The following is a 15114-nucleotide window of genomic DNA, read 5'->3' as shown; positions in this document are numbered from 1 at the left end:
TATAAACTCTGAGTATCCACAGGTGAGAGACCTCCAGGGTTCATGAAAAAAGAAAAATCACTGTAAGTCTGTTTTTAAAAACAGTTGATTCTCTCCTCTCCCTCCCTGTCCTTTGTGTGAATCCCTGCTCTTCCAAGTTTTGCCCTTCTCTTTGCTTTCTCCTCACTTTGCTCTATCTCCTCTCATCCTGTTCCGGCCCCCACCCCACCCCACCCCACCTTCCACAAATCCCACCCCATCTTCAGCTCCCACCCTCGATAACACCTCAGCTGTCTGCACAAAGACTGTGTTTACCCTTGCATTCCCACTCCGATAAACAGCAATAGCTCCCGATCAATAGTAGCCATAAACGGCCCATCACCACGTGACGCCGTCACACTCCGTCGTTATTAATGTAACAGTTGAGAGATTGGATCTGCATTGTCAAATAAATCAACACTCACACAAATACACACACACACACACACAAACACACACACACACACACACTCTATCCATCTTCACGTCACATCCACCTTTCAACCTCATCCACACACAAACAATCATACATGGCAACATACTGTACACACTCTAAAGCAAGCAGACACACACACACATACACATTCACTCACTCACACTCACACACACACACACACACACACCTCCCCCTGCCTAAACAGTGCCATTATTTTCAGCTATAAATCACATTGAATGGCACATTGATTTTATCCTGCAGGGGCTGAAGCGAGGGAGGGGAGCTGGAGACACAGTTATTGCGTTTAATATTATCAATATTATCTCCCATATCATCTCAGACAGGGAGGCAGGTATCAGGAGGAGTCGACAGACACTTTTCTGCCAGCCAACACCGCACCCCCCCACCCCCACCGCCCCCGCCCCCATAGCAAGACAGTCTCCATCAATCTGATAAGCTGAACTTCCCCTGTCACACCTGCAGGGCAAAGTCACCCAACAATCTCGCCTCCTAACTTCTACAAGCCACTATACATTTTCTGTCTCTCTCTCCTTAAAGCTGCTTTTCACGTCTTTTCTTCACGCGTCCGTTTCCCTCGTGGTCTCGTGCCGACGGTCTTGGTGCATTGATCAGTTTTGGAGGCAGAAACGAGGCGGGAGGACAGCGAGGAGGTGTGTGGAGCATCCAGCAGACTCAGCCCAGTCCACGCAGTGACACATAGTAAGTCAGGGGGAAAATACAAAAGTACAAGTTTGATGCACTTTGACTCACAGACTATTGATAATGCATGTTGATAAAAATTAAGCGCATGTGATAACAGAGCTGCTACTGGAACTGAAGCGTGGCTGGAATCAACATTACAACTTTACATGTAAGAAGAATTATTTTTCCAGTACTGATGCTTCATGACATGTAAATCTGTACGTAAATACATGAGGAGCAAATCAAATATGTCCTTCTCCCATCATGCTTCAACAGCAAGAGATGGTTTTAAATCCATCAGCTGCTGTGAGAACAGAAAACAGTATCATCGTTCAATTCAAACAGCACTTCCTCACACGACAGAAGCTGAAATGAGCAAATATGTTATTTTATCATCTTATCTTGTCTATAATCTTTTAATTACTTGACAAATTAACGGTGTTTAATGCTGTGTTTAACTGTCCATCATCAATGAAAACTAGAAGAGATTATGACATTTGTCTGTTTATGCATCACCCACATTTTCCGTGGCAGTGCACTGATCAGATTCTGATGAAAAATCTCTCTCTCTAAAAAAAAAAAAAAAAAAAAAAACCTTGCAGGTTACAAAAATCTTTCTCACATTGGTCTAAACAAGGGCACGGCAATTAGAGTTCAAAAGGAGGTGACATACTGACTAATCAGTCCAGAAGTGGATTTTATCAGGTTTCCTGTGATGTATAAGTGTGATTGAAAAAAAGGAACTTCACTTGTTTTCAGCAACTCGCTGCAACTGTAGAGCAGTTCTGAGAAAAGAGAGAAAAAAAATCACACAACAGAGAGAGAGAGAGAGAGAGAGAGAGAGAGAGATGCTGAAGTCTTCCTCAATAAAGTTGTGTGTTTGTTTGTGTGTGGATCTATTATATCAGCATTACTGTAATATACAGGCTCTCTTTCAGGTTGGGTGGGGGGTTATGGAGAGAACAGAGTGCTGCTTGGTCCTAGGTTTTTCTCGCTAAAGTTATCAGGGCGGTTATCACCTCTCTCTCTCTCTCTCTCTCTCTCTCTCTCTCTCTCTCTCTCTCTCTCTCTCTCTCTCTCTCTCTCTCTCTCTCTCTCTCTCTCTCTCTCTCTCTCTCTCTCTCTCTCTCTCTCTCTCTCTCTCTCTCTCTCTCTCTCTCTCTCTCTCTCTCTCTCTCTCTCTCTCTCTCTCTCTCTCCTCCAGATGGTGGATAAGAGGCCTTGCCTTTATTAGCCAGCGCTGGCCAGATAAAGAGCTGGTATTGATCCTAGGTTGAAAGAGCAGGTTCGTCAAACATGGCTGATTTACAGAGAACTGATAATGGCAGCACTGGGCAACCCGAGGAACCTCAGAGAAGAAAGAGAGAAAGAGGAGTAAATCAACAGCCTGTGTGTGTGTGTGTGTGTGTGTGTGTGTGTGTGTGTGTGTGTGTGTGTGTGTGTGTGTGTGTGTGTGTGTGTGTGTGTGTGTGTGTGTGTGTGTGTGTTGAGAGTTGGGGGCGGGGGGAAGAGGCTAAAACACACAGACATAAATAAAGCAAAAAAAAAGACACCAAGTCGGTGTTCATGTGCAGTCTGCCCGAGTTCTCTCATCTTCTTCTTCTTATACAATCTAACACACACATAACCCACTCCTCACCTCAAACCCATACACACACACACACACACACACACACACAACCCCCCTCCCCCTCGCACACACACACACAGACACACACCTCTAGCTAATCTCTAATCTCGTCTCGATTAGCACCTGACAGGATTTCCATGGGTTTATCAAACCAAGCCAACCAACAGACGCTTATCACTTCCAGCCCCAAAATTTCACAAGAGCAGGAATTTTTGAGATTAAAAAAACACAGCTAGTGAAATCTTGAATAAGTCAAAAGAATATGACTGAAAACTCTGCTATCACATGGTACAGGGGGGGAGGCTCGGGATAAGAGGTGCATGAGGGGCAGATTCACTGAAGCCAAGCTTGAACCTTGTGAATTCTTCTTTCTTTTTATTCAGAGATAAAAAAGAGTGATACAAATGGAAAGCTGCAACCTCATAATGGTTCAACAGTTTTTTTTTTTCTCGGTGTTGTCTCTTGGTTGACGTTAACTGTCTCCTGCCAGATAACAGACAGATAAATCTGGTAATAACCACCAACAACCGCCAGTGAACTAGACATCTGGATTATTTTACTATAAGAGTTGCAATAAACATGTTGAGGTATACTGTCAGTGCAGGGATAGCGTTAAAGACAGGGTGCTACTGTATCATAATGTGAACGCAACAGACACAAGGATGGTGAAACATTTAGATGCTTATGGTTGAAATGATTAAAAAAAATAGTCCCTTCATCAACTTTCAACAGTACAGGAGTGAAGTGTTGCGTCTATTTGTTTGGTTGCTAGGCGGCAGGAGAAGTAAGGAAGAGCACAACTTCTGTATCCTGTGATATTTTGCATGAGCTGTTCTCGAGAAAAGCTTCAAACCACGTTGCAGAGGACATGAGAGGACAGAACGCGGCGCAGAATGATGACACAACGATGATACATGTACTGTATAGACATCTACACACACTGATCCTTCTCACCTTCGTTGTACAGCGGTGTGTACGGTGGGGGGCTGGAGCTGTCACCCTCTAATGAATCATCGGGGTCAGAGACTCCGCCCTCCTCTCCCGATAGGCTGAGGTTGTCGAGCATGTTGTCCTCGCCACCGTCGACATCCCCGAGGGAACCTGCGTGAGGAAAAAAGAGGGAAAAAGCTCAGAAGCTGCAACATCTGGAGAGCTGACAGATGCAGATACAGTTGAAACAATGATCAGATTCAGTATATTAAATATTACACATTTATGTCTAAGTAAATAACAATAATAAAAGGTCAGCACCAAATGCACCTTGATATGTACATTGCCAGAATAAGAGCTTCCTTCGTTAAGTAGAGATCCGTGTCTGTGGACAAAGAGCAATAAGTTTCACAGAATAATATCAGACTTCAGCTCTGCAGCAGAAGGATTTGAGTTTAATTGTCTTCCCTTGAGCCTCGAGTCCAAACAGACCGGAGCAGGAGAGGTGAGAAATAAAAGGAAGTTAGACTGTTAAACAAGCTACTTATGATTATGTATGTGCAGTATGTTCTGTAAGGGAGAAAAATACCCCAAACACACTGATCCAGTTTTTCTTTTTTTTCTTTTTTTTTAAACTGGACTCATTCAAAAGAGGGTTTGGAGAATTGGACATGCTGAACAATCTAATCCAGAAGATTAATAGCAAGAAGCCAAGGGGGACCTTAAAGCCAAATTACAGTATACCTAAAATTGTAGCTAAAAGAGTGATTAGTGCAGGGCTGATCTATATCAATTACAGTTTCATAATCCCTGCTGACCATAGTAATTATACAGTACTTTTGATCTATTTTAGCCTGTTTGAAGATTACATCCAAAAAATGGGAGTCAGTTAATATGAATTTAATGCGACTTTTTTTTTTTTTTTTGAAGTGCTTCATTAATGGTACTCCTTCTATAATATGAATACATCAGGGTGCTTTAACGGTCTGAACCTTGAAATTTAATGTCATATTTACCATCTGCTTCTCTGCATCTGATTATAAAAAAAGCCAATTTCTATTATGCTCATGTGCATCAGTTGACACTCGTAATTCTCAGCTCCCGAGAGGATACCACGAGAGAATTAATAATTCGAGGTAACCATTTCTTTTAAGAGGATTAGAGATCACCACAGTGAAGCAGAAATGGTTAATATGCTGCAGACTGCCAAGGGTGAAAACAACTCAACGTGCATAATGACGGTACGCTGGAAAGTCAAGGAGGGTGGGCATATTGTTTTTGAATAACTAAGTCAGAGTGAAATTAATACAGAGATTTCATTTCCCACCTTTCTCCCTCAATCCAGACAGGTTGTAAATTAATTTCCATTAGGTTGTGTCGAACGAACAGGGGGATTGTTTCAGAGCTAAAGCCGTGACTAGGGGCGTATATATTTACAATACTGGAACAAAAGGAGTCTATAATCTATACAAAGCACACAACAATACCCGTGAATAAAGAAGCTTGTAGAAAAAGGGAGAGGCAATTTTTCTAATTCTGTTAATTTCACTTCCAAAGCAATTAAAAGCAAGCAGAGATAATGCTGGGAAACAATCGCCGACTGAGAAAGTGTTTCTGTCTTTGTAAATGAAACATCTTTAGGCTAATTTCAACTTCCACGCCTGCATGGTTCACTCTAATTTCAGATAAAATTAACACAGCTAGATTTGGACCTTCATAAAGAAAAAAAAAAGAGTAGAGGAGAGAGAGAGAGAAAAAAAAAAGATCGATCCTGTACACAATATTTTTAGAATTAGGTCTATGTCGCCTGAGCTTTGCTAGATCTAATTTTCAGTATCTATAAGGACATTTTCATACAATTAATTTTCCTTTAATCATAATTGTACAAAGGGACTTCTCTGTATAAAATTGCAATTATATTTCCTCTTTAAAATGTAAGTTTGAATTATGATTTCTTTCCTCATTACGGCTCTGGTTTAATGAATCAATCACTGCATCACTGCTTTCAGACATCAAATTGTGCGGAAAAGTTTCAGCTCCACTTTCTCCCCTCTTTTATCCAAGGAGAAATATTCTCTCGTTCCCCTCCTCGTCCTGTCTCGGATAGTTGGCAGAAAGGATAGCTGGGCCTGTGTGATAAGTGCAGCACATTCTACTTCATTTGCCAGTTTTAAAAGTTAAAGCCTTATTAATTGTTACAGTGTGATATCCACAGGAAAATTGGACTGAACTTGTTCACGAGATGGAGCAATAATAAAAGACATGGCCCACATGTGTATCTCTGTAGGAGGGACATGAATTAAGTTGAGACTTATCCAACAGCAGCGCTGAACTAAAGGAGGATCTAAACTGTTCATGAACAGAGCCCGAGGCTCTCATTTATTTATTTTTTTCAAAATGGTTCGGAGGCAAATAGAAAAGTTTGAGCGAAACATTGAAAAATGAAATTCAGGAAATACTTCACAGATGTTCCTGGACACAGAGGAACTTCATGAATTTTCTCTGCAATGTGAAAACCTTGAACAAGAGAACAGCATCAAGCTGATCAGTGCAGTGCTCAGTGGGGTTGTTCCACATCAAACTGGCCCTTTGCTTTAAATACAGTTTTAGAATCATCTTGATGTTCTGTTTCTAATGTATTTCCATGTCTCTGAGCGCTTTGACGAGCCTCCTGTCTGAAGGGAAATACATTTGCCTTCAAAAGCTGCTACACTGATGTGTGGCACAAATCACTTTAGGTTAACTCACAGAATAAAAGACACAACAAACACTGGGGCTTATTCATGCCAAGTAAAAAGAAAGTGTTAAATGTGAAGCATAAAGCTGCAACAAAGCAGTTTGTCAATACATCAATTATTTGCTTCATACTTTAGAGAATCTGACAAATAAGGATAGATTCACATGTGAAATTTCTACAGACCACTGTGGAGTCTCCATAACGCCCAGATGCTTCAGTTTATATGGAACAGGCTGCTGTCATTTCAGTTAAAAGAATACAAAAAAATACAAAGTGTGTCGATGATAATTATTATTTTTTCTTTTTTTTAATCAGACCTCAGGTTGTGGTGGTGTTAAACATACGAGTATTAATAATAATAAAAAAAAAACAGGAAAAAGAGGTTTCCTGGATTAATCTGAGATATAAATTATAAATGAGGATTTCAGGGCTATAAATCCTGTCACACTGACCTTTGTTTTGTTTTTCAAATCTATTAATATTCAAAAGGCAAATTCAAGAAGCAATAACCAGCTGATATCATTGATATTTTTCACTATGAACTTTCAGTGTTAACTACCTGCTTTTAATTCAAGTCAATGAGCGAGAGTAGAGATAAACAGTTAATAACCTCAGCCACATGAAAACAAATAACTATTTCAATAATCAATAAAGTGCTAAGATCTTTTTTTTTAATGCTCTCAGGTTCACAGTTGGGAGGAAGTAGAGGTCTCTTCTTTGTCTGACTTTTTTTCTATTCAATTTTAAAACTTATTAGGAGTCAACTCTCAGACCAAACTGAAGGACAGGACACGAAGGCGTCCAGCTGGGGGACCTGACTGCTGCTGCTGCTGCTGCTGCTGCTGCTGCTGCTGCTGCTGCTGTGTGACAGTCTGTCCAGTGTCCACAGCTTAAAGAAACTGAATACGAGGAAAACAAAAAGGTGTTCCTCACAAACACAGTTTTAAAATGAGGCCTGATCCTTTAATAAAATCACAACTTCTCACTGACTGAGGACAAAATCCAGCAGTCCACCATGCAGCGTCAAGAGGAGACTGAGACAGATGTGCTATAGCAGAGCACAGCTGACGCTCCAGCACAGAGACAGAGACTCTGCAGCTGTCTGTCTTGGAGGTGTGAGGAGAGAGGCAGAACAAAGTGCTGCAGCTGATGAAGGCGCCGAAGATACTGCTTTATTAACTCTCCGTCCACATCAAACCTGCAGCGAGCAGCTCGCTGATTAAACACAGAGACAACACACATCAAACCTGCATGCTCAACAAGCCTGATTAAACACGCGCAAGCCTCGCCGCTCTCACGCTAATAACCCGCCGCACAAAAAATACATTAGACCTGAAAGCAAGAGAAGGAGAGGGAGGAGGGGGGCAGAGAAAGAGAGTGGGTGGGTGGGTGGAAGGGAGAGGCGTACTTGTATCAGAAAATCACAGACTTGTGAAGAGAAACATTAAAAGAGGATATTTAGAGAAAGAAAAGAGGAGAGAATGGGAAGGAGAGGAGAGAGAGTGAAGCTGAGGTACCTGACACAGAGTCACGCACTGGAGAGGAGCCACTTATTGATCAGAGTGAAGAGAATTACCCACCACTGAGGAAATACTTTTAATCAACTTTGCACTTTAAACAACATCTGGCTCACACGCTGCATGGGCTCTTATCACAGCTCCATGGCCACCGTTCCCTACAAGAGGCTCCATCCACACACAGCACCGCCACATCGATCCATTATATTCAGCTTCAATAAAAATCAGCTTTTTCTCCTCAGCCCTTTGGGATCTGAGCTGCTAACGGCCGCGCATTGATTACTGCAGGGATGACAAACTCAAGTAAAGAAATAGATTTTTTTTTTCTCCTTTGGACACATCTGAAATGCTGGGACGTATTGAACGTCCTGCACATCTTCACATCTAATATGAAGATGATAAAGTGGTGGCAGAGCAGTGGGTGCTGTTGGTAGTGAGGGGTGGGCCACCTCCATCAGGCCTCTGCAACATCTCACATCTTCCTCAAGTCCAATCCTTCTACGTTCATGATGCAAGATTCACATTTTCTCACAAAGTAACATGTGTCTGACTGACCGCCGTTAACACATCTGTGCTCTAAATGTTAAATATCTTTTTACTCGTTTATTTCATCTGAATTATAGCAGAATATTGCACAAGTCTGTTTACTGCACTGTTTCTGAATATCACAGAAGCACAGGCTGCAACGCCTGCTTTCATTATGACATTTTTTTTTGTCACGTAATCATCTGTAGAAAATAATGCAACACATCCGTCGGCTCTCAGAGCCGGGGGGGCTTTGACAGGTGTGGTTTGATAAGCCGATCTACAGAAAATTATAAATCAGCAGCTATTTTCATAACTAATCACAAAAAAAAAATTAAAAAAACACATCACCTTGCTCCAGTGTGTGAGTGTTAGTTGGCTATTTTTCTTTGTCTTTTTCTTTACAATGCATTAGACAAAGACTTTAAGAATGTCTAACTGGGCAGTGGCAAAATGTGATGAGACTTTTCACAATTATCGGACATTTTAAAGATCCAAATATAAAATGACTAACAGGGAAAGTGCTTGATTAATAAGACACCAACCTCTGACTGCAGATCTACTGGATTTTATATGATACACGTCTGCATGCAGCACTAACACAACGTCTGTTTTACTGTATTTTACATTGCATGACAAACGACAGACACATAAATATGTGTCAGTTAACTCCCAAGACCAGTGGAAAACAATATCTCACTTTCATGTATGCAAAGTGTACGTTATGGAGGTGCCAAATAAATCAGTCTGTGATTCGCTGTAGGTGTGTCCAACAAATACTCTACATGTAAAGAATACATGAATAGTGGCGATGGTGATTATCAGCAACTGTGCAGAAGAGTGTCCAGGTAATTCTGTGAGGAACATTTTAATTCCACGCCACAGCAGGTTTACCCACAGGAAATAAAAAGCACTCGCCAGCAGTGTGAAGAAACGGACGGAATGAAAAGATAAATAAAAAAAAATGCAGAAATAAAAAAGGACAAATTTGCATAAAGGTATAATAAAAAAAAAGAAAAAAAGTCCATCACAGCCACCAGCGAAATACAAACCGCAAGACTGGTGACAATGACTGATCACGCTGAGCTGATGCACTTGAACACAGGACACCAAACATCAAAGAACTGAACTGCATGGAAACGCTGTCTGTCTGCCTACATGTACATGTATAGGACACGGATGTGGAAGCAGAAACGGTGACGTGTCGAACCTGAAAAGTCATTTCTTAAACTGTTTGTGTTCAAGGCCTCCGCTTGAAAAGAATTCCAGGAATTTTTGAGACTTTCAGACTCTGTTTTTTTTTTATTTTATTTTATTTTATTGCTGCTCTGTTCACCTCTCAACCAAAAAAAATATATATTCACTCAGTCTCTGACTCCTCTCTCATCCCTCATCTCTCTCCTTTCTAACCTGCAGTCTCTCCTTTATATTCTGGCTTCCTCCTCTCTGTCATTATCTCTCCGTTCCTCATCCCCTCTTATCCCCATCCCCACCACCACCACCACCTCTTTTCTTCTTCTCTGTCCCCTTTCAATATCACTGGCGCTCTCTCTCTCTCTTTCTATCCCTTATAGTCCATTACCTTCCCTCTCTCTCTCTCTCACACTCTCTCTCTCTCGTTCTCTTTTTCTCCCTCCCCTCCATCCCTTTTTCTTTTTTTTTTTTCTCGGTGAAAAAGCGTAGTGACTGGGAGCGTCACTCTGTGCGGATAGCTGGGAGCCGTTGGCGGTTATCGGCTCCTGCAGACTCTCTCTGCCGGTCTGATCTGTCTCCTCTTCATTAAGCAAATACGCCGACGTGGAAATGAAAACATAATAGCTATTTGATTTCCAGCGAGATATTTTGCATATTGGTTCAGAGCTGATAGCGGAATTTCATCAAGTCATTTTTTTTTTCTTTCCTTCTCTCTTCCCTCCCTATCCCGCCACCACCACCACCACCTCCCTCCTTCCCCTCCCTCCTTCCCCTCCCTCCATCCTCACGCTTTAAAAACTGCATTACTGAGCTAGGCTGGCTTTCAGCTAGATTTCTTTACATTGCTGGGAAGAGAAAAAAAAGAGGGAGAGAGAGAGAGAGAGAGAGAGAGAGAGAGAGAGAGAGAGAGAGAGAGAGAGAGAGAGAGAGAGAGAGAGAGAGAGAGAGAGAGAGAAATCTAGTTCCCCAGAAAGACTACTTAAACGATTAAATATCCCCCCATTCCCATCTTTTTTTTCTCTCTCTCCGTTTTTGATAACAAGGAAAGGAAATTTAAAGAATTCACAGTACTTTAGGTTGACTATACTAATCAAAGATAGGAGTGAGAAAATTAACTCCTTAATGAGCACAGCCGTCTCCCTGATAAAGGTCCTGGGGAGACAGCAGGGTGGGACACTGGCTGAACCTTGGGAGAGAGACATGGAGACAGAGAGGGGGGGCGGGGGGGGATAGAAAGCGATAGAGGCCGCTGGATACAGGGATGGAGTGTAATCGAAACAGAATAAGAGAGACTTGACACCATGCGGGGGTAACAATGAATTCCCCTCCCCCTCCTCCTCCTCCTCCAAGGTGCAGATGTTTGCAGGTAAAGAAGCAGCAACAATCCCCCCCCCCCCCCCCCCCCCCATAGTGCCCCAGATACCCACAGCCGCTGTGTGTATCAGCGCTGGCCGTGATGGATGGTCCGGTAGCGGGGTATCCTTCATGCCCCCGGGGAGAAGACATTGCCCTGGAGGAGAGGATCATCAGCCTCCTCACAGCAGGCCTATCTGATAGTCCAGCTCCTCAGGAGGGAGCGCTCACCGGCCCAGCTCACCGAAATAAATCTCCCTGCTGTTGCTTTCCATGTTGGAACACCGTGTTGCTTCAGAGCTGATAGCGCTTCTGACCAACACTGTACACACACACACACACACACACACACACACTGGACCAGATACACACATCTTTGTCAAAGTGTTCTAGGGTGAAGAAAGTGGTCCGTCTGAATAATTGGAATTACCACAGTATCATTATCACCATGGTCGTATCAGTATGTATTTGCCAGGTGAGGCCAATGCTGCTTTCTTTTTTTAATTATTATTGTCAAACACTACAGATACCCATACCACTCTGTTGTTTAAGTTTAATTTTCTAAAAGAAGAAAAAATCTCAGTTATTGTTTAAAATTGCTGCAAGGTACTACTTTCAATGGTGGATGAATACATAGTGTGAATATAGCACTATTGTCCCCAAAATCTTAAAATGTGAGAATGCTTTACTTTAATAGTCTTTGATTCATTTGTAAATATGTTGCAATAACAGCAATTCATTGTAATGTCTCTTGGTCAATGCTGATTTTTTTCTCATACTCATTTTATTCTACTATTGATCATATAACCTGATGAATTTCTAATGAAAATGGCACAAAACTGCACCACTAATTTGAAATGCACAAATAACTTCTTCTAAATCAGCCGACTTGCTGATCTTCTTCTTCCTCTTCCACATTTACAGAATTGTGACATACATGATCTAATCAGGCAAATGAACTTGTCGGTGACATCGTGTGTGATAAACACACTGATTCTAAATGACCTCAAACATATCTCTGATGTTTATATTTATCTTTAAGAGAAGCCAGTTGCGTAGCTACCCAGACGTAGCTGAGTGACTGGAACTTGCAGAGAAATGTGGATCAGTCTCAAAATGGCCGATAACCAGATCCACTAAATAAGATCAGTATTTTTTTTCTTTTTTAGAAGCATGAAATAGCAGTTTAACTCTCTGCTTCTGCATTTAAACCTATAGAAATACTACAAAGAACGGCCGGTGATCAGGTATACTGTAGTAAAAGTCTTAGAGTGACAGACACCTGTATCAGAAATAAGTAATGTACAGTAGAGTGTCTTGTTATAGTTTGTTCAAAGAGTGCTGATAAATGAATCATTAAAGACAGTCTATGGGAAATAAGATATGTTGCTATACAGTAGGTTAATAAGGATGAAGTTTGTGGAGTTTTCATGGACCATTATTTCACTGCAGCGTCTCATCCGTCTCCTGCATGACATGCGGTGTGGAGACATCCCGTGATGTCTTTGATCACGTCTCTCTCTGGTATTCTGTTTCACAACTGTTTCTTCTCTGGCAGCACTTCAGACACACTCACCCCAGCAGACTGCTTCATTTCCCTGGAGGATAACTCACTCCCACATACATCACAGAGGAACGGCAGCAGAGCAGAGTCGAAATGCAGTGAAAACCCTGTGTTCCTCTGAAAATCTAAAGAAAACCTCAACATGTGTGTGTTATGATAAGAGAGTACAGCTATGACAGAGTGTGTGGTTTTTTTTTTACTAGACACCTATTTCTCAAAATAAAGAATTACCATACCCACGTTTCATGCAACTGATGTAAATTCAGACTGATCACTCCTCATATTTCTATTTCCCATGTTCTGTCCCTGTGATTCACGTTAGCCTGCCTGTTCAATAGGCCTGTTACATTCAGACTGTCTGCACAGGAGCAAGTGGTTCGTCCAACAACTGGACAATTCACATGTTTCAGTCCAGTTTAGCTCAGTTAGGTAGGAAAAGATTTTTAAAAATCAGCAGAAGCCCCCCATTCCTTGGCCACCAGGACACCCCCAAATATCACTATCCACGGCTCTGTCAGCAAACCCTCCACAAGCTCAGGGCTGAGAAACTCAAGGCCGTAAATACAGATAAAATGATTTCAGACATGGTATGAGCTCAACACTCTGCATGGTGTTTGTTTGTACGATCTACAGGAAAATCTCATGTGTTGCTCTCACGGCCAACAAAACCTGAGTTGTTGATACTATGATTCTGCCTTTTGATGCAACAACAGGTGGTTGGGGGAAAAAAGAGAAAAAAGAAAGAAAGAGGGGAGTGCGTTTAAGGGGGGGTGGGGGTGGGGGAGAGATAGAGAGCAGTTAGCTTGCAGCCCAAACCGAGACCCTGGACTATTGAAGCCAGGCATGCAGACGAGAAAGCCAGCCGATAAGCCCGCCTGATAAAAGATAGAAAATAGCAGCAGATTTGAACTTTCCCACCATCCTAAGATCCACAGAGGGAGGAGGGGGGGGGGGGATTCAACGACTTATTGAATCCCTTCCTATCTACCCCACGCCCCCGTCCACCCCCTCCCCCCTCCCCCCTCCCCCAACCCAACAAGGCCGCAAGTGGAGAAAGGATACGAGGATACACACACACACACAGCGGCGGCGGCAGCAGCAGGGTTCCCACTGTTGAACAATGCCTTGACTCTTCTAAAAACTGTACTTGTGATACCATGGAAACGCCATGACCAGTGGGAACCAACAAACATACGCATGCTGACACACACACACACACACACACACACACACAGAACAATGGTGCATATACGCGTATAGGGAATTATCAGCATAAACTCACACAACGCAATTTAAAAGTTCACATAACCAATAGGATTCATGGTGAGGTCAGGGGAAGGTCATAAAGAGCCAACCAGTTTATTCACACACACACACACACACACACACACACACACACACGGTCATAAATGATGTGAATCTACCCATCATTGTTCCATCCTCAAATCATTCAGACAGTGTTTCTTTTCTATCATATCTCTGCTCTTCTCCCTCGATATAAGAGACTTGGCCTTGAGTAAAATGGTGAGAATTTTCACACACTTTTATATACAGACACACACACACACACACACACACACACACACACACACACAGTTAGGTGAAATAAGGTCATTGTCGACATGGTTTTGGCTGTGAAATGTATCGATAGGATTCATTCACAAGGTCTGTGCTCAGACTGTTTGCCACCTGTGTGACTGTGACTCTCCACAGCAGCACAGGTGTGTGTGACGTGTGAACAAAACAAACACTTACTCAAATTTGTTCTATATGTTCAAGTTTGATTTTCAAACTTCTCTGTGGGGCTGAAACCAACGTACAGCCTCAGCCATTATGGAGGATAAAGTCGATCCTCAATAAAAAAATCCAAACACACGTTACCTAACTGGAGTGTTAAAGGCCAACAACATCTGCATCATGTGTGTTTGGTTAATAACAAGGTTGTGTGTGTGTCATGTGCTGATAGAAAGCGTCACATTAACAGAGCGGACGGATGAAAACTACAGGAGACGTCAGACCCAGATTAGCAACATGAGAGGCATTTCTCAGAGTGGAGCTGCAGCGTGTGGGAGAATCTCTTGGATGTATTTGACTTTTAGTTTGTGTGCATGTGTGCGTGTGTGTGTGTGTACGCGTGATATAATAAGCCTGATTGCAATCCCTGTCCCTTGATCTCAACCTTGAATGAAGACGGGAGGCAGATGAGAGATTATAATGGTATGCAGGAGGAAAGAGAGAGACTCCCCCTCCACTGTGGTCCTCCCTCGCTCGCCCTCTCACTCCACATCTCTGACATGAACCAGCTCTGTGTTCATGTCACTGCAAAACGCAGCAGCAGCAGAGAAAAAATGTTAACACTGGAGAAAACTAGAAGGTCTTCAAACTGATCCAGATCGCCCACATGACTTTTCTGATGTGTTTGTTCTATGTTGACATTTTAAATAAATATTTTTCCCACCTTTTTATAAGGTTTCTGTCGCTCCCCTCCTCTCTACATTTCCTGCCTCC

At 42.3% G+C, this 15114-nt stretch overlaps 1 protein-coding gene across 2 annotated transcripts in view; it reads right to left on the bottom strand.

Annotated features, from left to right (window-relative positions):
- Window positions 1–15114, bottom strand: part of zfpm1 (zinc finger protein, FOG family member 1) — a 104510-nt gene that overhangs the window by 54170 nt on the left and 35226 nt on the right. For both annotated transcript variants that reach the window (XM_083973738.1, XM_083973739.1), the window contains exon 2: window positions 3741–3887. In XM_083973738.1, the coding sequence (XP_083829864.1) occupies window positions 3741–3887 (147 nt within the window). The remainder of the gene's footprint in view (window positions 1–3740; window positions 3888–15114) is intronic.

This window comes from Trachurus trachurus, assembly GCF_905171665.1.
Source record: "Trachurus trachurus genome assembly, chromosome: 6".
NCBI lineage: Eukaryota > Metazoa > Chordata > Actinopteri > Carangiformes > Carangidae > Trachurus > Trachurus trachurus.
Note: the sequence above shows the minus strand (reverse complement) of the source record. Positions and strands in the feature narration are given on the sequence as shown.